General features: G+C 47.7%; 2 protein-coding genes across 2 annotated transcripts; one reads left to right on the top strand and one right to left on the bottom strand.

The window, feature by feature from the left end:
• Positions 1-408: 408 nt before the first annotated feature.
• SDR39U1 (short chain dehydrogenase/reductase family 39U member 1) lies at positions 409-8,729 on the top strand. Its single transcript, XM_075581841.1, has 6 exons — positions 409-540; positions 839-945; positions 1,359-1,441; positions 5,838-5,959; positions 6,140-6,295; positions 6,895-8,729. Exons 1-6 carry the CDS (start codon positions 525-527, stop codon positions 7,311-7,313), a joined length of 903 nt encoding a protein of 300 aa, XP_075437956.1. The 5' UTR covers positions 409-524; the 3' UTR covers positions 7,314-8,729.
• A 1,847-nt stretch (positions 8,730-10,576) lies between these two features.
• Positions 10,577-18,613, bottom strand: KHNYN (KH and NYN domain containing). Its single transcript, XM_075581840.1, has 7 exons — positions 17,459-18,613; positions 15,533-17,127; positions 13,683-13,813; positions 13,089-13,185; positions 12,826-12,933; positions 12,587-12,694; positions 10,577-12,484 (listed from the first exon to the last, which is right to left on the bottom strand). The coding sequence occupies exons 1-7, from the start codon at positions 17,699-17,701 to the stop codon at positions 12,202-12,204; spliced, it is 2,565 nt and encodes an 854-aa protein (XP_075437955.1). The 5' UTR covers positions 17,702-18,613; the 3' UTR covers positions 10,577-12,201.
• Positions 18,614-26,157: the final 7,544 nt, after the last annotated feature.

The raw sequence follows: 26,157 nt of genomic DNA, 5'->3' as shown, positions 1-26,157 counted from the left end.
GTCATGGCAACACAGTGTCATTTTAAAAACAAAATCTCCGGGTTGACCGTCAGTCGAAGGTGGCAACCCTGTAAACATCAGATGCCGCCCAGCTGAAATAAAACCTCTTACATCAGATGCAATATCTGTAGGGCGGGGAGGAGAGATACTCTGCAGGTCTCCAGAAAGGAAGGGGTTAAGAAGAGATTCTCTGCACTGGCTGACGCACCGCCGACCATTGCTGTGTGGGGGTCACTGTGACCCCTAATAACCCCCTCTCTGTAATCCCCCTACACGCTGCACAGGATCTCCTTCCATTTCCCTCTGTGGTCCTCCGAACGCTTTCTCCCTCCCCTTTACATCTCTGGTCCTCCAGCCGCTCTATCTATCTCCCTTCAGTCCTCTCTATAGTTCCCCGTCCGTTCTCTCTCCCTCCACTCATCTCTATAGTTCTCCAGACGCTCTGTCTCCCTCACCTTCCTCTCTATGGTTTTCAAGACGCTCTATCTCCGCCTCTGTTTCTCTATGGTATTCCCGGCGACGCTATGAGGGTTCTTGTCGGTGAGAGGATCACGTGTTTTGTGACGTTACTGTTTACTGACCCCCTGATCTCTTCAGTGTTACCTCCTGCAATATATGACCTTTGCCCCTCAATAATGTAACAGCTGTGTGACCCCTCTTTTTACACCAATGACCTTTGACGGCCAGAAAGGTCACTGCAATGTGTTGCTGACAACAAAGGTGTTACTAGCACTGTGACCTCTTCTAGACCTTTGACAACCCTGTCACCTCTGACCTCCATTGGCCAGGAATAGCCCTCTGACCCTGTGTTCTGATGAGTCCCTTTTTGTCCCTACAGGAGGGGGCAGCGGGTTTGTCGGACGCTCGCTGACACGTTTACTGCGCAGCCGAGGTCACCAGGTCACCATTATCTCTCGCCGGCCGGGGCAGGGGAGGATTACATGGGTGAGGGTCCTGGGAGATATAGTGACAGTAAGGACTATTGGAACATGGTGTCTGTCCCTCTGCTGCAGGGTGACACTGACAGTAGGGACCTACCCCCTCTCCCCCCCTTACCTGCTCTCTGGCATGGGCAGTGTCATATGACGCATTGCCATTTGATGCCACGTTGTCATGGCGATGCTTCGCCGGAGAGCAGTTAACAGAGTTAGAGGCCTCGCGTGCTGCCCCGGCATTTAATTTAAATGTTGTGGGGAAGAGTGCGGGGCCTCTTAAGCGCCGTGCCACCTCCCCAGAAAATCTTGCACACCCCTGTTATAGGACATGGAGGCTGTCCCTTTCCTGAAGTGTGACACACATATTGCTGACTGATTCTTGTGTCTCTGATGCATGTTCCCCTGTCGTGTCTGGTCCTACAGGAGGATGTCTCCAGCAAAGGTCTCCCGCCCTGCGAGGCAGCCATAAACGTTGCGGGGGAAAACATCCTGAAACCGCTGAGGAGGTGAGAGAGTAAGGTGGGGGCAGAGGTATTAGATCGAAATAATTGTCTCAGCCAGGACTACATCCCCACCAAGTCCTGCACATACAAAGCAGCTTCTACACCTATTGACTAATAATTGCATCCAATATGAGAGCAGGGTAGAGCTTTTGCTTCCATTGGCTTAAGTTCAAAACCTTCATCTAATATAGGACACTGGATCGATGACATACTTAACACGTAAACCAGTAAAAACTAGCTCTAATAATGTGTTCATACCAGGGAACTTCCCGGCTCTCCTGGTGTGTGTACACATAATATACAGGAATATATACACATTTGCATGTGCTGATTTTCTCAATGGGCATGCAGAGTCCATAAACAAATACATTTAGGTAATATGAAGATTTTGTTGCTTAAATGCATTTCCACTCAGTGTCAGCGGATGACCTCAAATGTATCTGATTTCACTCTCCATATAACCTACTGCCCTTTTGGCCTGGAAGATGTAAAGCGAAGGCCAATGGACTGTCTGCTCCTGCTAATTTCATTGTACAGGCAGTCCTCGTTTTACAACGCTTGGCTTTACAACTAATGGCTTATCCAACGCTAAGCAATGCATACTTATGTTCATTTTTACAACGCCAAAACGGCTTATCCAATGCTCTTACAACGCTTTGCAAAGTTGTTTGTGTATATAATATATATATTATATAATATTATATTATACTATATAATATATTATATTATATTTTGTTATATTATATATATATAATACAGTATATACACTATATAATTTATGTGTGTGCTGCGTATCTTATTGCCTGCATAAAATATTTGGTATATTTTAGTGTTAAAAATGCCTTCAGGAACTGAACCTTTCATTTAAACAGTGTTCCTATGGGAAAACGTGTTTCGCTTTAAGACGTTTCGCTATCCAACGCCATTTTGAGTAACGCATTGTGTCGGACAACCGAGGACTGCTTGTACTACCCCAGCGGTGCACAAACTGCGGGGGGCGCCCCTCAAGGGGGATCGTGAGATTGTCAGTGGGGGGCGCGGGGTTTACAGAGGCCCAGCGCGCTTCCCGAAGGCACTTAAATTAAGTGCCGGGGAAACGGCGAAGGCCTCTGTAACCGGTTCAGGCGGCTTCTGGAGATGTGTCGCTATGGCAACACGGCGTCAAATGATGCCGCGAGGTCATAGTGACGTCATGATGCCGGAGCCGTGGTAAAAGGGGGTGGGGGGTGCAGAGAGAGGGGATCAGCCGGCAGGGGGGCGCTGGGAAAAAAGATTGCACTCCCCTGTAACACAACGTGTTGCAATTTAGTCACACTGAATCTCACGTGCAGGAAAAAGTAATGTAAATATATATGGTACACACTATAAAAGCTTGCAAAATGGTCCAAGTATATACCTTGCAAGTCTTTAAATGTATCTAAAATTGCATTGTAGTTGTAGTATAATGTTTTTCAACAGGGGTTCCCTAATCATCCCTAAAGGATTTCGTGCAATTTTCAAGTAATTTGAAAATTGTACCAAGAAGAATTTGCAATGCATCTGATCTCAGACGCGCTATTAGAGAGGGTTGGGGTTCCTTACAATGCATCTGATCTCAGACGCGCTATTAGCGAGGGTTGGAGTTCCTTACAATGCTTATGATCTCAGACACGTTATTAGAGAGGGTTGGGGTTCCTTACAATGCATCTGATCTTAGACGCTTTATTAGAGAGGGTCGGGGTTCCTTACAATGCATCGGATCTCAGACGCACTATTAGAGAGGGTTGGGGTTCCTTACAATACTTATGATCTCAGACGTGCTATTAGAGAACGTTGGGGTACCTCCGAACTTCACAATATAATTATAAGGTTGCTTAACCAAAAAAGTTAAAAAGACTGCTGTAGTGCCCCTTCGACGAACATGTCTTCTGATCCCGCCCCTTTGGAAACCTAGTTGAAGAGCGTTACTGAAAAGCGGAACTCTGTAACCAATTCTCCAAAGGGGTCGGATCAGAAAACATTCAGGAGTAGGAGGGCCACAAGCTAATTACAATGTCATTATAGATGCATATAAAGACTTTCTAGTAAAATCTGTAATATATATATTTACCTTACCTTAAAGTGCGTCTTAGTGTCACAAATTGCACTTTGCTCCTGCTGGTGAGTCCGAGACCCCGTGGGCCGCCTGGTGAAGAGCCCGGCTGTTAAAGGATGAAGCGTATCCAGGTTGAGCTGTTGAATCTGTGATTTTACCACTAGAGGGGTGTACAACCCTCCACATTTAGATAATAGGCGGAACAGACTTTTATACTTGGCCGTTCTGCTGCTGGGGGACAGTTACCGCGTCCGTTTAGCCGGCGGCCGTTTCGGCCCTGAGGTAGGTGATTAGTGTTAGGATTAGGGGCTAAGCTTTTTAGGGTTAGGGTATTTGGGGTCCGGAGTTAAGGTTAGGGTTTTTAAGGCAAGGGGTTAGGGTATTTAGAGTAAGGGTTTTTTAAGGGTGTTTTGGGGTACGGAGTTAGGGTTTTTAGGGTAAGGGTATTTGGGTTACGGAGTTAAGGTTAGGGTTTTTAGGGTAAGGGTATTTGGGTTACGGAGTTAAGGTTAGGGTTTTTAGGGTAAGGGGTTAGAGAATTTGTGGTACAGAGTTAAGGCGAGGGTTTTTAGGGTAAGGGGTTAGAGTATTTGGGGTACTTGGTTAGGGTTAGGTGTTATGTCCTAAGAACATTACTTGTGGCCAAATGTCCCGACGATGGAACTGCCACAGCGAATTGTCCTAGACTGGAGAATAGGAAGCAGGTGAGGGGTTATGGTGTTGGTCTGAAAGCAGTAATCGCTCCCAGAAGCTGCAATAATGTCAATATCTTGAAGAAAATTGATGAGCATTGGATCAATGTGCATTGCAATTTCGTTTAATATATTAATTTGCTAAATTCCCTAAAATTTTGAGATTATTTTAATGTGCCAATTAGACTAATACGGTGTGTGTTTCCTATTTATAGGAATAGAGGACACACCATATTCTGCTCACTGGCTGGCAATATTTCCATGAAAGCTCACTAATTTGGGCACATTATTCACCCTTGGGGGCTTTGTCAAAACGTTTTGCAGGGAATCGAGTTTTGAGGGGGAAAAAAAATTAATTTTGCAAAGGCATTTTGGACAGTTTTGCACACATATATATATACTTGCACTAAGATCTGGAGAGGGCTCCATTATAACCTCCCACACAACTAATATTTCAAACACTTCTAACTCCTGAACGCTGTAGGACATTTTAACAATATAAACGGCATTGAAAAGTTAGATCTCTTAAAGTAAAATCAGCGTGTTCAATGCAGGTTCATTTGCAGCCTCTGCTCTCTGTGATATTAGGCTTGGAACCAGATAACCATATTATAACCAATATATATCTGTGTATATATAACTCTAATATCCTAATTCCCTTTTGCACCTGTCTCCACTTGGAGACAGTCCTTTTTCACCTGTCTCCACTTGGAGACACTAAAAGTGTCTGGCAGAGTTAATTTGAGTTGAAATTGGAGGAAGGTCTGGATTCTGCACAACTTTGCAACTGTGAGAACTTAACTTTCTAAAAGCTGTAATTATTTGTACACTTCCTTTCCGCCTGTACCTGGGACGTCTCTCCTCCTGCATCTCACTATGCCCTTCCTATTGCTTTTTATGTTTACTGTTTCCTCACTCCTTTTGTAAACGTTTCTGTTCTCTCCAACTTCCCCACTGCACCATTATTTATACACCTCTCTCCCAACAACTTCTTTACCCCGCAATAAAAAAACACCCACACAAATCCTCTATCTACTCCTTCCTGCTGCTGGGGATCTCCCCTAAGCCTGTTCCCAGATATACGCCTCTGATCTCACCCACGCCTCCCTGCCATCTCTTCCCCTGCTAATGGTGTTAACCTTCTGATTTAATACTGACTAACCTTAAAACTCACCCCACAAATTAAGCATCGCAATAGCCTGCACTCATGGCTACTGTCCCACACTCAGTCACTCCTACCACCCATTGTGGCCAAGCACTGCCATCTACTGCACTTATTCCCTCTCCTGCTGTCTCTAAGTTCCCCATCAAACCTCTTAGATTGTAAGCTCTCTGAGGCAGGGCTTTCCTTTTCTATTGTCTGATTTTGCTGCGCTTATTGTATTATTATAATTCCCTGTACTGTATTCTTTGTGAAGCGCTGAGTACTGTACACTTTTGGTGCTATATAAATAAAGACATACAGAGCGAAAGTGTTGTGAGGATTCCTCCCCAGAAGTGACTGCCTTGTAAAGTCCGTTGGCATGGAAAGGCACTGTATGGATATAGAATACAATCAGGATGGTCACTCTCTCACCCTGTATAATGTTTCCTTCCCTGTGTAACTCTTCTCTGCCCCTTCTCTCGCCCCCAGGTGGACCGAGCAGTACAAGCAGGAAGTTATCTCCAGCAGGGTTGACATAACCCGTTCCCTGACTCTGGCCATTAGCAGGTCGCGGACGCCCCTTCGCTCCTTGGTCTTACTCACCGGAGTGGGTAGGTTCAGACAGATCAGTCCCATATGGCTGTTCCAACATTCCCTCTGTAACGTAGGCCCTCACTCTTCTGTTAGCCCTCAGTTTGTTGGCACTGGGGCAGCTTTGTCCTAGCAGCTTGGTTCAGTTGAAAGGGTTTACACTCCCACGGGGGTAACTCTGTCTGTCTCCCCTTGTTCAGGATATTATCCTCCCAGTCGGACACAGCAGTATTCCGAAGACAGTCCTGGGGGGGACGCAGATTTCTTATCCCGTCTAGTGAGAGACTGGGAGGCAGCAGCACAGATCCCACTCGCAGACGGCAAACCCAAAACTCAGCTGGTGAAAGTGCGCTCAGGTGAGTGGGGAGGAAGGGGGCATTGAAATATGAAATGCGAGCACATCCTCCATCACCACCAGATAACCATTGGAATTTAGGGGTCAGGTTATGAACCCTTCCCTCATACCAGTGAATCTATTTGATTGGAATGACTGGTTGGTTCTCTCTACAGTGGGGTCTGGGCTGCATGGTTAATGTGTTAATGTTAATCTGTTAATATGTACTCATGTGAAGCAAACAATACGGCTGTTCTTTATAGACATACAGCATTTAGGAAGAAGAATCAGTTCTCATGTAAGTGGAGGTTGCAAACCTATATCCGAGTTTAGTAAAATGCATGCTGTAAACAGCAGGATATCCTCCTCCGTACAGTGTTTCCCATAACGCTTCAGGGGAGACCAAGAGCTAAGCTGGTTCGAACCCCAGCTCCAACTTACGTTTGCGACATACCACCCCTCCTACCCCCTTTCTGTGCGGTCAGCATCAAAAATAAGATTTTTAGCTGTTCGGTGAATGGACATGCTTGTCCTGTAAAATTCAGTGTATGGTGCTACCTGCTTAGCTGCAATATACAGGGAAACAGTGTTTCGGGTTCTTATCCCCCTCTCTTTCCCCAGGTGTGGTGTTGGGCCGGGATGGTGGTGCCCTGCCCGCCATGCTCTGGCCGTTCCGCCTGTGTCTGGGGGGTCCTGTGGGTTCTGGGGAGCAGCCCTTCCCTTGGATTCACATTGAGGACTTGTGCCGACTGCTGTGTCAAACAATCGAGCAGGAGGGGGGTAGCGACGCCATCCTGAACGCAGTGTCCCCCTCCTCCATCACAGACACCAACGCTAGCTTCACACAAGCCCTTAGCCAGGCTCTTGGCCGCCCAGCCTTCCTGCCCGTGCCCGCCCTGGCCATCCAGGCTCTGTTGGGACAGGACAGATCCCCCATGCTGCTGGAGGGGCAGAGAGTTGCCCCTCAACGGACATTGCAGACCGGATTCACCTTCCTTTATCCAGACCTCAACTCAGCACTTGCTGAACTCCTGCGCTGAGAGCAATATGTATCTCATCACATATTCATTGAGGGAACATTAATATGCAATGAGTGGCTATGTACATACTTCATTTTCAATGAAGAATCAATATATGAGGGGTCTTTGTGCATCTTATATATACAGCTAAACCCCGTTATAACGCGCCTCGTTATACCGCAATTCGGTTATAACGCGGTTTTCCCGTGGCTCTAGTTTTTAAAAAAAAAAAAAAAATTTTTACATTTTTTTTTTGCACACACTGCACACACTGCACACACTGCACACACATTGCTCACACTGCCACACTGCACGCACACTGCACACTGCACACACACTGCTCATTGCTCACACTGACACACTGCACACACACTGCACACACACTGCACACTGCACACTGCACACACACTGCTCATTGCTCACACTGCACACACTGACACACTGCACACACACTGCACACTGCACACACGCTGCACACACACTGCTCATTGCTCACACTGCACACACTGCACACACACTGCACACACACTGCTCATTGCTCACACTGCACACACAGACACACTGCACACACACTGCTCATTTCTCACACTGCACACACTGACACACTGCACACACACTGCTCATTGCTCACACTGCACACACTGCACACACACTGCACACTGCACACACACTGCTCATTGCTCACACTGCACACACACTGACATACTGCACACACACTGCTCATTGCTCACACTGCACACACTGCACACACTGCACACACTGACACACTGACACACTGCACACACACTGTACACTGCACACACACTCCTCATTGCTCACACTGCACACACACTGCACACACACTGCACACACACTGCACACACTGCTCATTGCTCACACTGCCACACTGCACACACACTGCACACTGCACACATACTGCTCATTGCTCACACTGACACACTGCACACACACTGCACACACACTGCACACACACTGCTTATTGCTCACACTGCACACACTGACACACTGCACACACACTGCACACTGCACACACACACTGCACACACACTGCTCATTGCTCACACTGCACACACTGCACACACACTGCTCATTGCTCACACTGCACACACAGACACACTGCACACACACTGCACACTGCACACACACTGCTCATTTCTCACACTGCACACACTGACACACTGCACACACACTGCTCATTGCTCACACTGCACACACTGCACACACACTGCACACTGCACACACACTGCTCATTGCTCACACTGACACACTGCACACACACTGCTCATTGCTCACACTGCACACACTGACACACTGACACACTGCACACACACTGTACACTGCACACACACTCCTCATTGCTCACACTGCACACACTGCACACACACTGCACACTGCACACAATTATTATATAGAAATAAACAGACAACTGCACTTTAACAGATGTATTTTGCCTGTACAACGTCTTGTGACTTTTGTTTCACAAAGTTAAGGGGGTGGGAAGTCATTGTGCTGTGGGGGTTGGGGGGGTGGCGGGGCCCTGCGCTGCGGCTACGGCGGGCCCTGTACTGCGGCGGGGGGGGGGGGGTTAGCGGTCTGTGTGTGTGAGTGCGAGTGCCTGTCTGTGTGTGTGAGTGCGTGAGTGCCTGCATGTGTGTGCGCGTGTGTGTGTGTATGAGTGCGTGAGTGCCTGTGTGTGTGTGTGTGTGTGTGTGTGTGTGTGTGTGTGTGCTCCAGCCCGAGTCCGTGGAGGGAGGGGGGGGGGGGAGAGTAGCGGGTCCCTCCTGCAGCCAGTGGAGGGAGTGGGGGGAGAGTAGCAGCTCCCTCCTGCAGTCCGGGGAGGGGGGGGAGAGTAGCAGCTCCCTCCTGCAGCCACTGGAGGGAGTGGGGGGAGAGTAGCAGCTCCCTCCTGCAGTCCGGGGAGGGGGGGGAGAGTAGCAGCTCCCTCCTGCAGTCCGGGGAGGGGGGGGAGAGTAGCGGGTCCCTCCGCTCAAGCCACGCCCCCCCTCCCTGTCAAACCTCCCACCTCCCGCTCCGGCTCTTACACTTACTTACACACACACTCAGACACTTACACACACGCGAGGGCCCTGTGCTGCGGCGGGGGGGGGGGGGTTAGCGGTCTTCCGGAGACTGCTTACCTGTCTCCAAAAGCAGCACACTTATGCAGGCACCCCTCACGTTCGCCATGCGCATGCGCCGTGCGGCTCGTGAGGAGTGGATGTTGCCTGCCAGTTCCCGCGGTGACGGGGAAGCGGGGAGCGGAGGGACATGCCCGCTCCCATCTCCTGTCCCGCGGGATGAATATGCGCTAAAGCGCGGCGGCCATTTTTTTTCTCGCGACCCCGTTAGTAACGCGGTGGTCTCGGGGTGGACCCCGAGACCTGCGTTATAACGGGGTTTAGCTGTATATATATATATATATATATATATATATATATATATATAAATAAATGTAAATACAACTGTATGCTCATCTGAATGTCTTAGGCAGGTCTGCAACCCCATCTTTCCCCATTATCACTCAGCACACAGCACTTCCACTGCAGCAAGGGATTCTGGGAAATGACATGCAAATGAGCACGCAGTGCCACTTTTTGCTTCAAAAAACATTTTTAACATGGTTCCCTATAGGCTTAAGCTTGCTGCATGGTCACAGCTTTGAGCACAGCCAGGGTTAAGGTGCATACCCAGAAAACCACCCACAGACAGCTGTTTCGACCTTAATGGGTCTCATCAGTGTGGGGTTGATTAACTGGGTATATATATATATATATATATATATATATATAATCAAAAAATAAATAGATGATACCGTTCTGTGGCTAACGAAATGCTTTTATTTGTGCGAGCTTTCGAGATACACTGATCTCTTCTTCCGGCGATGTTACAATGAATGAAGCAAGCAAAAGCTATACTATAAACAGGGTCTATTGGAATGTTATCTGTGCTGGTCCTTCCCCCGGTGTGGATGTGTTTTATGGCTGGAGGTGTCAAAAGGTTCTTGTAACATCGCCGTCGGAAGAAGAGATCAGTGTATCTCGAAAGCTCGCACAAATAAAAGCATATCGTTAGCCACAGAACGGTATCATCTATTTATTTTTTTATTATTGAAGCTCGGCTAACACGGTACTGATACCTCTACATATATATATATATATATATTATACTGTATAAAGGGGCAGATTTACTGACGGATCATCGCATTACATAGTTTAAGGGACCATTCTACTGTAATGAGGGCTCTGATACCGTTATTGCATATTGGAAGAGGGAATATTGGTAAGTAATGGATTATATACACTTTATTACATGTTCAATAAAGTAATGATATACAGAGATTGGGCTAAGAAGGACCTTATTACTGTTTTGCTCACGATGTAATAATGTCACATAGTAGATGAGGTTGAAAAATACATAGGTTGAACTCTGTGTACATATATTACATTTAGACGACGGATACTTATCCTTCCCACCCGCTGGGCTCGCGTAGTGGACATTTAAATTTAGGGGCCGCAGCTTAAAAAAAAAAAACGAAGCTTGCGCACTCCTGGCGTATAGCACATCCTCACAAACTTGTTTTTTTTTTTTTAATTTTACCTCCAATGCTAATTATTCTCCTCAAAGTTCTACATTTTCATCATTCCCTTCATAAACATCTCTTACAATAGGTTTTAAATCCAGTTTAACATAAGCATACTCCATCACCTCCTTTATTTGCTCGATTCTTCCGAAAAGGGGAATAACCCTCTAAATTAATGCCCAGTCATGAGTTTCATCCCACCATGTCTCAGTAATGCCTATGATATCATACTGCTCCCTTGCAGCTATTAATTCCAGCTCCCCCATTTTATCTGTCAGGCTTCTTGCATTAGCAAGCATGAATTTAAGGTTTTTAGTCTGTTATTTCATCTGCTCCTGCCTTTGTACTCCCATTGAATTTAGTATGACCCATAGCCATTTCCTAATTCCTCCCTATTCTGTGTAATCCACTACTGTACATCTAGCGTGTTCCTCCTTCCTGTTTTAAATTGAATGTGATTCCTATGCATTTACCCTCTGAACATATTCTATCTCTCATACACAAATAATCCCTGTAAACACTTAGGCCCATGTTTACTAAGCAGTGTTTTGCCATGTGACACTTTCCAGCGCTAGAAGAGACCACACAGTTTATTGACTTGAATAGGCTGTGCAGTATCTTCCGGCTCCGGAAGGTGCCTTCTGGTTGAAGACTGCTTAGTAAATATGGCCTGAAGTGTAGTGACAAAACAATACATTAATATAGCCTAATACTTTGTGCTTTACTCCTTTACCTCTTTCAGGCTGACGGTCCGTATACACTGTACCTGCACTCTTCAACACGCCCAACATTTTTTATTATTATTTTGGGATGAAAAAATAAAACTGTCTTTATATACTGTATACAAACCTTTAGTTCTAAGCACTGAAGTCACCTTTACCATTGCCCGTATACTGGGATCACTGTCTCCATTTTGTAGTTGACCTCCGTGCTTGCTCAAAAGGGACACAGGGTATGTAAATGTGGAGCTTGGTCTTTAGTCCTGCAAGGTAGGGCTGTTACAAACTAGGCACTTTACAGTGGATAGATGGATCTGTCACCTTTCCTTTTGTTGATGGAGGTGGGTTTCTTGAACTGGATGTTTGGGGTGTTACGGACTGGGTTCATTTCACTGGCTGCTTGGTTAAAATAATGGTTATAGTTATGATCGTTACTCATTTTTGTGGAGATAAACTGAGCCTTGTGAAATGGAAGGTTGTCTTGTTGAGAGCATAGTCATTTGTACTGGATGATGGTGGGATTCGATCCCTTTCGGTTTATTGCAGTCTCTTGAACTTGAGTGTTTCACAGAGATGGACTTCACGCTTCTGGCATGTTGGTTTGAAGAGTTCAGAACTTGAGGGCGAGAATAAGTTCTGAGAGTTTGTTTAGGTCGCTTAGACATGGCTCCCTTTGAAGAATAAAATCCACCTTCTTGTCTTGGCCGGTAAAAATGTTCATCAGTTCACGCCGGAGCCTCTCTGTCTCTCTGTGGGAACGAATGTCCACCTCTTCCCACTTCTCTCCACCTGCCTTCCGGTCTCGGAGGTTAAGGACTTCAGTCTGAGATGATGGTTTGGGGTGAGTGTGTGGACCTCGTCGACCAGCAAATGAGTGACCCTTAGACTTGGACCTGTATAGGATTTGAGTCAGTAAGAATCTGGACCTGTACAAACATTAGCCTTTGCCTTTTTGGAGTTTCAATTTAGAATGGGATGGAGAACTCCGTTCTTACCTAGGTCGTGAGGTTTTGCTCAGGAACTGGTCCAAAGGTGGCCCATTTCGTCCTAACGGGTCATCTGGTACCATGAATATGTCTCCAGCAAAGGTGAACTGCAACAGTCTGTAAGGTTCCCCAAAGAGAGACAGGCAGAGGAGAAAAAGGAATGGATAGAAATGATGAGGACAACTTTTGAAAAGACGAGAGGCACAAATAAAAGGGGAGAGGGACAAAAGAGGTGGTTATGTTGTCACCTGTCCTTGATGATGATTTTCCAAGCCTGAGACTCTGCAGAAATGTCTCGCAGGTTGTCGTTGGTAACTATCACTCCATCTGTTTTCTTGGCCAACTGTAGCATGAACCTGCATGGGAAGAGATGGTGCACAGTACTGTTTAAACTGTTGACATGCTCCTCTCATCACGGTTCTGCATTTACTACTTGAAAGGGTCCAGTCTCCCTAGCATGGTGCTTTCCTGTTACATTTCTTACATTCCGTGAGCATACTTTCAATGGTACCTGTCATCATAGGAAGTAATCCTTTTGCCCTCAATGGTTCTGGATGGGGTGAAAGAGAGAAGTCCGAGGTCATTCAGCTCTGTAAGGAAATGCTGCTCTGTGGGAGGAGAAAATGAGACTGAGTGGGAGAGTCTTAAAATAGTGGAGTGACGTGGTCCTATTCAGAGTGCTCATAGGAAAAGCCTTATGTTGGGTAAAGCTTTCAGATCAAACCTATTATATTTTTTTACTCCTATTTCTGTGTCCTGTAACTGAAGCCTTTGTGGATTAATTTGGACTAATTGCACCAGTTTTCTGACTGCATTTTGAAAGATAGCCATTCCACAGATCTGTTAACTATTGATAATGATTATTGCACTTTAGTGATCAGAAACTCAATTGACTATCATTCTGTAATTTAGTCGTCTGCTCAAAAACATCCGCGTCAAACGTATTAAACATTGTATTATTATAATTATTTTAATTATGTAACAGCACCTAACATCAGATACATCCCATTACAAGTTCAAACAAGTAATTACTCCACCTAGTTACTCATATTTCTCCATATTAACACTGCTCATACCCTGCAGTATCATGGGTTTATAGTCTTACCTTTCACTTTACTGTCTTTCTTCATCCTCCACTGGGGCACAAAGACAGTGATGTTACGATGTCCAAGGTCCCAGAAATACTGCACGGCCAACGCAATGCCTCGGCAGGAAAAGAAACAACTGAGTCCATGTCTGATGGGAGAAATAAAGGGTGGATCACTGGGGATACGGAGCAGCTAAATATGATCTATGCTGCAGAGCTTGGTCCAGGATTCCAACGTTTGTACTCAGGCCATTTACATTCTGTGCCCAGTCTTTGTTCTTTTACCAGAAAGGAGCCACCAGGTTTCAATCCCAAAAGTGGTTTACATGAGTGCCTCTGAAGGACAATTATAACAAACAATACCGTATAGGGTTTAAAGCATTGACCGAAAAAAGGAGGCACTATGTGAGTGTGCCGAGCATTCACATTTTAAGTGAAACTTCTGTCTTTTGTCACTGTTTTGTCACAGAAATTGTATTTTTGATGGTGATGTTTTTAATTTAAAATCAAAACACAATTTCAGTGCCAAAACGCAAAGTTTGACTTAGAGCGCGCGTGTGTGGCACACCCCCGCCCCCCCTTTTAGCTATTTGCACTTCTATATTTAGGCGCTTGGGGGAAGGGGATGGCTGCTCCTGCGCATGCGCGCCAAGTGCGCCAGCAGTGACATCACCATGAAGGCGATTTACTGCAAGGGAAATTTGGTAGGTGCCAGCAAGTTTCACTTCAAAAACCCCACCAATTGACATACCCCTTCAATGATGAAAGCGCACCGTGACAGAGAGCGACAGAAATTAGATACTATTTGGAAAGCGCACAAAACACTAAACTAACAGTTGACAGTTTTGCTTTACATCACTTACAGTATGTTACACAATTACACACTCACAACCCCATTTGAAAGTGCTTAAAAAATAATGCAGTTACAGGTGCGCCGACGAGTATTCTAAAACTTGCCTTGGAAAATCTGGGGCTATCATCAACAAGATCCAGGTACATGCTGGGTACATGCTGCAACATTTCAGTGACATTTCTGCAGAGACTAAAGGCCCATTGGATTAACACAGCAGGGGTCGGTCCCTGGCAGTCCCATTCAGTTTGAATGGGACTACCAGGGACCCCCGCTGTTAATCCGATGGGCCTTTAGTCTGTCTGCAGAAATGTCACTGAAATGTTGCAGCATGTACCAGCATGTACCCAGGATGTACTTGTTGGTGATTGCTCCAGATTTGTTTTAGAATACTCGTCGGCACTAAAGTATGTTTGATGCTACACCCACACCTTACACACAACATACATTTAGCATCCTACTTCCTGAAAACTTGATCAAATAAATCATAGTTTGTAAGGTCCAGTTACGATGTTATTCTGAGACACGGAAAGTATCAGGTGAACAGGATGTAAAATGAAAGTTTGAGAGAGAGTGAAACAGAAAACTAGCTATGACGAGAGTCCCAGAGCAAAATCCTGATTTCTAATTATCTGATTCGTTCTGTAACTACTTTTATAAGTCATTCCGTTTTACTCCCAGCTAGGGCCTCTTGGAGTGGGAGTAAAAGCTGCCCGTTACAGGAGTAAACTTCAGATTCATTTATTGAATATGGTAGCTCGGATGATTGAACACATTCATCTAATTTCAACAATTTTTTTTTTTAAAAGGCAAATTTCCAGATAACTCTGAGTTAGAAGTTTAAACCGTAAATGGCAGACGCATTTTACTCTCGTGGCATTATGGTGAAGGCGTGAGATTGTTTGGTTACCTGTAAGTTCTGGTCTGTGAGACCCAGTTAAGAGCATGCAACAACCGCCCTGTGTCCAAGTTCTGAGACTGCCTTTGATCGTACTCGCTCCCCTCCCCCATTACTCACATCATTGCCACATTACTGCCGTCTATAACGATGTGTCTCAGCTGCTCATTCCCTGGTTCATTTCTCAGGTTGAGTTGGAAAGGAGTCTGCATGGCGTCATTAAACCTCTGTGATCTAGTCACCACAGGGGCACTCTGTCCTTCTTCTGTAATTTTCCTTTTGGCTCCCTCCACTTCCCCAACTTCTTGTGGAGCACCCACAGGACAGAGGTCCTCCACTGGACAGTTGTGAAGCATTATCTTGTGTCTCAGCATCTCGGTCGTTCTGACTTCAGGCTGTGCAAGGTTTGGCTGGGCCCTGGGTTGGACACAGGACACTTTGCCAGGCCACCAATTTAGATCTTCATCCACCTGTCTAAAGGCGTCAGACGGGGTCACATGATCCTCAGAAAGTATGGTCTTTTCATTGAGTTTCCTTAGCAGTCCAGCTACTGAACCCTCCCCTATATCCACAATTTCAGTGGGGGAGTAGCCACAGTTCTTTGCAGCCGATTTCACCACCTCCAACAGGTAATCGTCATCTTTGGTAGGAGGTATATGTGAGAACCCATTCAACAGTAATGGTAGGTTTTCTGGTTTCATGTTGCTCTGGTTGTGGCAGGATTCCTCCAGTTGAACCCTGTCCAGTATCTGGGAAGGCTCTTGGATTCCGTTCTCTGATAGAATCTTACGGACCACAGCATCCTGGTAGCCCATAGTCTTAAAGAAGTCTAGGAGCATACTGAATTCTTTTTCTGTTCCTGAGGAGTAGTTGCTAGACCCTGGCTCACCATCCTCTCTGCCCATAATGGTGTCCAGCATTCCTGATATCTGCTGGAACTCCTCATCATTATTTCTGCACAGTACCTCTTTTTCATCTAACCATGTCCTGTCTTTCTGGTGACATTGAAGATCTCTCTTAGTCACCTCCATTATGGGCCGTTCCTCAGTGCTCAGTCTGTCGAGCCTCCTTGCTTGGTTGCTACAATCCCAGTTATTCTCACTGGTATGTTGTTGTGGCTCAGAAGCTCTCTGGTGTAAAACTCCTCTGCCGGGCCTTGGTTTGGTAATCAGCATGGGCTTTGAGCTTACATTTTCCTCAAGTCTCTGAGGATCTTTGAATTCTACAATTGCTGGATGGAAAGAGGGGTAGTGCATAACTAAGTCAGATGGGTTGTCAAAAATTCCCAACTGGTTCTTGGGCTCTGTCACTCTCCCCATTGTTGACCCATAACTGTTTTCCTCCCCTACCAGAGAAAGTAACTCCTCCTTGACGGAGGTTGGAAGGATAAGAAGGTCCAGTGCATGTTTATCGGTATATTCCTCCACCAGATCCTTAAACTTCCTCTTGATTTGGGCCTCTTTTTCTTCAGGGAGCCTACTTTTAGAGTTACATTGGTCGAAGAAAGCTTGGACCCGGCTCTGGGCCATCACAGCTCCTTCTGCTAGGCCAGAGATCCTGATACGTCCAGGAGTTAGGGGCTTCACACTCGCTGAGGTCGCTCGGATCAGGCAATCGAGGAAGAGTCTTTTGGCCCCAACAAAAATGCAGTGCATCTCCCGTGGGTAGTTAAGGTCCTCCATTATCTCCGGAGTGCACAGCCCTTTGATATAATCCTGAGGGGGAAAAAAATGTGCAGTGACTTACTATGCTATATAGTCCATGCTCTAACTGTGCAATCTTTTTACTCCGCTACAAAATCCTGTAATAGTAAATCAATGTTAGTTAACGATTTCACAGCAGACAGGTCTCCTGTTGTCTTTTTTGAGCTCCTGCCTTTTCCCACCAAGTATTGCTTAAACTTTTCTTGAATCCTTACCGAAATATCTCGCTCTGTTTATGATCCTGTTCAGAGCCCCTGTTCTTGCCCTGAGCCTCAATCCAATCCCATTGGTTCTGCCAACTTTACCCCCATCTCCAATCTCTCCATCACATGCCCCATCTTACCTTGGCCCTCTTTACGCTCCTTTTTTCTCCCTGCAGCTGCAGCCACATCTGTTGGTGTCCCACAGATCGCTGGCACACTTGTGTCCCACTGAGCACTCCTAAAATGTTCAGGACCACTCCGAATACCCTCTCCACATGGGCCTGCTGGTCCTGCAGTTCTTTTCTAGACCCCTGGGGCACAGCAAACTCATCCACGCTGCCTGTGTCCAGCGCTGCTCCATACTCCCCCACAGCCATGAGCATTTTTTATAGCACAGGTTATCCTGTAGGTGAGTGAGTTGGAAAGGAAGGGGGTGGGTCTCCCCCTTTGAAGCCCAGAGCTTGTTTCCAGGGCTGGTTTGCTAGCTCACAGGGACAGAGAAACACAGTGTCTTCCTAGCTCCTCTCCTGCCCCTCTCCCACTCCACATGTAGGTGCTCGCTATCCTCTCCTTGTTTTCTCTGTGGTGCATCAGACTCCAGAGCCGGACACCTCAGCTAGCACTGCCTGGCAGTGTGCACTACGCTGCACTCGGATTTCCTGCTGCTCTCCTTCAGTCTCTCTGCAGGTCTCTCCTTCCGGGTAGTGAGCAGCCCCTCCCCTCACTGTGTGTGTTTCTCCCACTCCCACCTCCCCTCACTGTGTGTGTGTGTGTGTGTGTGTGTGTGTGTGTGTGTGTGTGTGTGTGTGTGTGTTTCTCCCACTCCCACCTCCCCTCACAGTGTGTGTGTGTGTTTCTCCCACTCCCACCTCCCCTCACAGTGTGTGTGTTTCTCCCACTCCCACCTCCCCTCACAGTGTGTGTGTGTGTGTGTGTGTGTGTTTCTCCCACTCCCACCTTCCCCTCACAGTGTGTGTGTGTGTGTGTGTGTGTGTGTCTCCCACTCCCACCTCCTCTCTGCACTCCCACCTCCTCTCTGCACTCCCCGTATGTCTGTCTCCGCAGTCTCTGTGTGTTGTCTCTTGCTGTTTTATCCTGTCTGTCTCTCAGCCTGTCCGTGACTTGTTTGTGTGTTTATCTGTCAGTGTCTGACGGTCTATAAATCATTGTGTTTCTGTCTCAGTTTTTTCATCCTCTTATATCCGCAATACTCCAGTCACTGTGTACTTCTCACTGTCTAATACGTGCTCTCTTCCTTGCCCCCCCCCCCCCTCTCTCTCTCTTCTGATGGGAACTTCCCCTGTGTCAGAGTGAGGGAAATTCCATTGTGTAGCTCAGAGAGGGGGAGGTTCTCTCTTACAGGAGAGAGGCAGTCTCATACAGCCTACTTAAAGCTGCAGACCAAGCAATATCTTACATGTTTGTTTTGTTTTTTTATTAATCAGTTCTGTACTATGAAAAAATACTTGAAGCATTTTTTTATATAACAATTCTGACATTGTTAATGTATTATAATGTAATAAACCTTTTTTTGTTTCTATAGCAACCATTTACAAAGTCAAACTGATTGCAGAATACTCCTCTGCAGTCTTTTAGTGAACACCCGAGCCGAATCTTCACCGATTGATCACAGGAGAGCTGATCAATTGCCAACTTATCGAATTACTTTTTGTGTGCATTGTATTGATGCACATATTAAAAGCCTTAAGGCCTCGGATGTAGTAGGCACGCACGACGGAGCGCATGGCGATGCGCGCGACGGAGCGCGTGGCGATGCGCGCGACGGAGCGCGTGGCGATGCGCGCGACGGAGCGCGTGGCGATGCGCGCGTCGGAGCGCGTGGCGATGCGCGCGACGGAGCGCGTGGCGATGCGCGTGACGGAGCGCGTGGCGATGCGCGCGACGGAGCGCGTGGCGATGCGCGCGACGGAGCGCGTGGCGATGCGCGCGACGGAGCGCGTGGCGATGCGCGCGACGGAGCGCGTGGCGATGCGCGCGACGGAGCGCGTGGCGATGCGCGCGACGGAGCGCGTGGCGATGCGCGACAGTGAGACAGACAGACAGACAGTGAGTGAGACAGACAGACAGTGAGTGAGACAGACAGACAGTGAGTGAGACAGACAGACAGTGAGTGAGACAGACAGACAGTGAGTGAGACAGACAGTGAGTGAGACAGACAGACAGTGAGTGAGACAGACAGACAGTGAGTGAGACAGACAGACAGTGAGTGAGACAGACAGACAGTGAGACAGACAGACAGTGAGTGAGACAGACAGACAGTGAGTGAGACAGACAGACAGTGAGTGAGACAGACAGACAGTGAGTGAGACAGACAGACAGTGAGTGAGACAGACAGACAGTGAGTGAGACAGACAGACAGTGAGTGAGACAGACAGACAGTGAGTGAGACAGACAGACAGTGAGTGAGACAGACAGACAGTGAGACAGACAGACAGTGAGACAGACAGACAGTGAGACAGACAGACAGTGAGACAGACAGACAGTGAGACAGACAGACAGTGAGACAGACAGACAGTGAGACAGACAGACAGTGAGACAGACAGACAGTGAGACAGACAGACAGTGAGTCAGACAGACAGACAGACAGTGAGGCAGACAGACAGACAGTGAGGCAGACAGACAGACAGTGAGGCAGACAGACAGACAGTGAGGCAGACAGACAGACAGTGAGGCAGACAGACAGACAGTGAGGCAGACAGACAGACAGTGAGGCAGACAGACAGACAGTGAGGCAGACAGACAGTGAGACAGACAGACAGTGAGACAGACAGACAGTGAGACAGACAGACAGACAGTGAGGCAGACAGACAGACAGTGAGACAGACAGACAGTGAGACAGACAGACAGTGAGACAGACAGACAGTGAGACAGACAGACAGTGAGACAGACAGACAGTGAGACAGACAGACAGTGAGACAGACAGTGAGACAGTGAGACAGACAGTGAGACAGTGAGACAGACAGACAGTGAGACAGACAGGCAGTGAGACAGACAGGCAGTGAGACAGACAGGCAGTGAGACAGACAGGCAGTGAGACAGACAGGCAGTGAGACAGACAGGCAGTGAGACAGACAGGCAGTGAGACAGACAGGCAGTGAGACAGACAGGCAGTGAGACAGACAGACAGTGAGACAGACAGACAGTGAGACAGACAGACAGTGAGACAGACAGACAGTGAGACAGACAGACAGTGAGACAGACAGACAGTGAGACAGACAGACAGTGAGACAGACAGACAGTGAGACAGACAGACAGTGAGACAGACAGACAGTGAGACAGACAGACAGTGAGACAGACAGACAGTGAGACAGACAGTGAGACAGACAGACAGTGAGACAGACAGACAGACAGTGAGACAGAAAGACAGACAGTGAGACAGACAGACAGTCAGACAGACAGACAGTGAGACAGACAGACAGTGAGACAGACAGACAGACAGTGAGACAGACAGACAGACAGTGAGACAGACAGACAGACAGTGAGACAGACAGACAGACAGTGAGACAGACAGACAGACAGACAGACAGTGAGACAGACAGACAGACAGTGAGACAGACAGACAGACAGACAGACAGACAGACAGACAGACAGTGAGACAGACAGACAGACAGTGAGACAGACAGACAGACAGTGAGACAGACAGACAGACAGTGAGACAGACAGGCAGACAGTGAGACAGACAGGCAGACAGTGAGACAGACAGACAGTGAGACAGGCAGACAGTGAGACAGGCAGACAGTGAGACAGACAGACAGTGAGACAGACAGACAGTGAGACAGACAGACAGTGAGACAGACAGACAGTGAGACAGACAGACAGTGAGACAGACAGACAGACAGTGAGACAGACAGACAGTGAGACAGACAGACAGTGAGACAGACAGACAGACAGACAGTGAGACAGACAGACAGTGAGACAGACAGACAGTGAGACAGACAGACAGACAGTGAGACAGACAGACAGACAGTGAGACAGACAGTGAGACAGACAGTGAGACAGACAGACAGACAGTGAGACAGACAGACAGACAGTGAGACAGACAGACAGACAGTGAGACAGACAGACAGACAGTGAGACAGACAGACAGACAGTGAGACAGACAGTGAGACAGACAGTGAGACAGACAGACAGACAGACAGACAGTGAGACAGACAGACAGACAGACAGACAGTGAGACAGACAGACAGACAGTGAGACAGACAGACAGACAGTGAGACAGACAGACAGACAGTGAGACAGACAGACAGACAGACAGACAGACAGACAGACAGTGAGACAGACAGACAGACAGTGAGACAGACAGACAGACAGTGAGACAGACAGACAGACAGTGAGACAGACAGGCAGACAGTGAGACAGACAGGCAGACAGTGAGACAGACAGACAGTGAGACAGGCAGACAGTGAGACAGGCAGACAGTGAGACAGACAGACAGTGAGACAGACAGACAGTGAGACAGACAGACAGTGAGACAGACAGACAGTGAGACAGACAGACAGTGAGACAGACAGACAGACAGTGAGACAGACAGACAGTGAGACAGACAGACAGTGAGACAGACAGACAGACAGACAGTGAGACAGACAGACAGTGAGACAGACAGACAGACAGTGAGACAGACAGACAGACAGTGAGACAGACAGACAGACAGTGAGACAGACAGTGAGACAGACAGTGAGACAGACAGACAGACAGTGAGACAGACAGACAGACAGTGAGACAGACAGACAGACAGTGAGACAGACAGACAGACAGTGAGACAGACAGTGAGACAGACAGTGAGACAGACAGTGAGACAGACAGACAGTGAGACAGACAGACAGTGAGACAGACAGACAGTGAGACAGACAGACAGTGAGACAGTGAGACAGACAGACAGACAGACAGTGAGACAGTGAGACAGACAGACAGACAGTGAGACAGACAGACAGACAGACAGTGAGACAGACAGACAGACAGACAGTGAGACAGACAGTGAGGCAGACAGACAGACAGTGAGGCAGACAGACAGACAGTGAGACAGACAGACAGTGAGACAGACAGACAGTGAGGCAGACAGACAGACAGTGAGACAGACAGACAAACAGTGTGACAGACAGACAGACAGTGTGACAGACAGACAGACAGTGAGACAGACAGACAGTGAGACAGACAGACAGTGAGACAGACAGACAGTGAGACAGACAGACAGTGAGACAGACAGACAGTGAGACAGACAGACAGTGAGACAGACAGACAGTGAGACAGACAGACAGTGAGACAGACAGTGAGACAGACAGACAGTGAGACAGACAGACAGTGAGACAGACAGACAGACAGACAGTGAGACAGACAGACAGACAGACAGTGAGACAGACAGACAGACAGACAGTGAGACAGACAGACAGACAGACAGTGAGACAGACAGACAGACAGACAGTGAGACAGACAGACAGACAGACAGTGAGACAGACAGTGAGACAGACAGACAGTGAGACAGACAGTGAGACAGACAGACAGACAGACAGTGAGACAGACAGACAGACAGACAGTGAGACAGACAGACAGACAGTGAGACAGACAGACAGACACAGACAGTGAGACAGACAGACAGACAGTGAGACAGACAGACAGACAGTGAGACAGACAGACAGTGAGACAGACAGACAGTGAGACCGACAGACAGTGAGACCGACAGACAGTGAGACCGACAGACAGTGAGACCGACAGACAGTGAGACCGACAGACAGTGAGACCGACAGACAGTGAGACAGACAGACAGTGAGACAGACAGTGAGACAGACAGTGAGACAGACAGACAGTGAGACAGACAGACAGACAGACACAGACAGACAGTGAGACAGACAGACAGACAGTGAGACAGACAGACAGTGAGACAGACAGACAGTGAGACAGACAGACAGTGAGACAGACAGACAGTGAGACAGACAGACAGTGAGACAGACACAGACAGTGAGACAGACACAGACAGTGAGACAGACACAGACAGTGAGACAGACACAGACAGTGAGACAGACACAAACAGTGAGACAGACACAAACAGTGAGACAGACACAGACAGTGAGACAGACACAGACAGTGAGACAGACACAGACAGTGAGACAGACACAGACAGTGAGACAGACACAGACAGTGAGACAGACAGACAGTGAGACAGACAGACAGTGAGACAGACAGACAGTGAGACAGACAGACAGTCAGACAGTCAGACAGTCAGACAGTCAGACAGACAGACAGACAGTGAGACAGACAGACAGACAGACAGACAGTGAGACAGACAGACAGACAGTGAGACAGACAGACAGACAGTGAGACAGACAGACAGACAGTGAGACAGACAGACAGACAGACAGTGAGACAAACAGACAGACAGTGAGACAAACAGACAGTGAGACAAACAGACAGTGAGACAGACAGACAGACAGTGAGACAGACAGACAGACAGTGAGACAGACACAGTGAGACAGACAGACAGACAGTGAGACAGACAGACAGTGAGACAGACAGACAGACAGTGAGACAGACAGACAGACAGTGAGACAGACAGACAGACAGACAGTGAGACAAACAGACAGACAGTGAGACAAACAGACAGTGAGACAAACAGACAGTGAGACAGACAGACAGACAGTGAGACAGACAGACAGACAGTGAGACAGACAGACAGTGAGACAGACAGACAGACAGACAGTGAGGCAGACAGACAGACAGTGAGGCAGACAGACAGACAGTGAGACAGACAGACAAACAGTGTGACAGACAGACAGACAGTGAGACAGACAGACAGACAGTGAGACAGACAGACAGTGAGACAGACAGACAGTGAGACAGACAGACAGTGAGACAGACAGACAGTGAGACAGACAGACAGTGAGACAGACAGACAGACAGACAGTGAGACAGACAGACAGACAGTGAGACAGACAGACAGACAGACAGTGAGGCAGACAGACAGACATTGAGGCAGACAGACAGACAGTGAGGCAGACAGACAGTGAGACAGACAGACAGTGAGACAGACAGACAGTGAGACAGACAGACAGTGAGACAGACAGACAGACAGTGAGACAGACAGACAGTGAGACAGACAGACAGTGAGACAGACAGACAGTGAGACAGACAGACAGTGAGACAGACAGAAAGTGAGACAGACAGACAGTGAGACAGACAGACAGTGAGACAGACAGACAGTGAGACAGACAGACAGTGAGACAGACAGACAGTGAGACAGACAGACAGTGAGACAGACAGACAGTGAGACAGACAGACAGTGAGACAGACAGACAGACAGACAGTGAGACAGACAGACAGTGAGACAGACAGTGAGACAGACAGTGAGACAGACAGTGAGACAGACAGTGAGACAGACAGACAGTGAGACAGACAGACAGACACAGACAGACAGTGAGACAGACAGTGAGACAGACAGACAGTGAGACAGACAGACAGTGAGACAGACAGACAGTGAGACAGACACAGACAGTGAGACAGACACAGACAGTGAGACAGACACAGACAGTGAGACAGACACAGACAGTGAGACAGACACAGACAGTGAGACAGACACAGACAGTGAGACAGACACAGACAGTGAGACAGACACAGACAGTGAGACAGACAGACAGTGAGACAGACAGACAGACAGTCAGACAGACAGACAGACAGTCAGACAGACAGACAGTGAGACAGACAGACAGTGAGACAGACAGACAGACAGACAGTGAGACAGACAGACAGACAGTGAGACAGAAAGACAGACAGTGAGACAGACAGACAGACAGACAGTGAGACAGACAGTGAGACAGACAGACAGACAGTGAGGCAGACAGACAGACAGTGAGACAGACACAGTGAGAAAGACAGACAGACAGTGAGACAAACAGACAGACAGACAGTGAGACAGACAGACAGACAGTGAGACAGACAGACAGACAGTGAGACAGACAGACAGACAGACAGACAGTGAGACAAACAGACAGACAGTGAGACAAACAGACAGACAGTGAGACAAACAGACAGTGAGACAGACAGACAGACAGTGAGACAGACAGACAGTGAGACAGACAGACAGTGAGACAGACAGACAGTGAGACAGACAGACAGTGAGACAGACAGACAGTGAGACAGACAGACAGTGAGACAGACAGACAGACAGACAGTGAGGCAGACAGACAGACAGTGAGACAGACAGACAAACAGTGTGACAGACAGACAGACAGTGAGACAGACAGACAGTGAGACAGACAGACAGTGAGACAGACAGAAAGTGAGACAGACAGACAGTGAGACAGACAGACAGTGAGACAGACAGACAGACAGTGAGACAGACAGACAGACAGACAGTGAGGCAGACAGACAGACATTGAGGCAGACAGACAGACAGTGAGGCAGACAGACAGTGAGACAGACAGACAGTGAGACAGACAGACAGTGAGACAGACAGACAGTGAGACAGACAGACAGTGAGACAGACAGACAGACAGTGAGACAGACACAGTGAGACAGACAGACAGTGAGAAAGACAGACAGTGAGACAGACAGACAGTGAGACAGACAGACAGACAGACAGTGAGACAGACAGACAGACAGACAGTGAGACAGACAGACAGACAGACAGACAGTGAGACAGACAGACAGTGAGACAGACAGACAGACAGACAGTCAGACAGACAGACAGTGAGACAGACAGACAGACAGACAGTGAGACAGACAGACAGTGAGACAGACAGACAGTGAGACAGACAGACAGACAGACAGACAGACAGACAGTGAGACAGACAGACAGACAGTGAGACAGAAAGACAGACAGTGAGACAGA

Source organism: Ascaphus truei, unplaced genomic scaffold (genome assembly GCF_040206685.1).
Source record: "Ascaphus truei isolate aAscTru1 unplaced genomic scaffold, aAscTru1.hap1 HAP1_SCAFFOLD_1623, whole genome shotgun sequence".
Lineage (NCBI taxonomy): Eukaryota > Metazoa > Chordata > Amphibia > Anura > Ascaphidae > Ascaphus > Ascaphus truei.
Note: the sequence above shows the minus strand (reverse complement) of the source record. Positions and strands in the feature narration are given on the sequence as shown.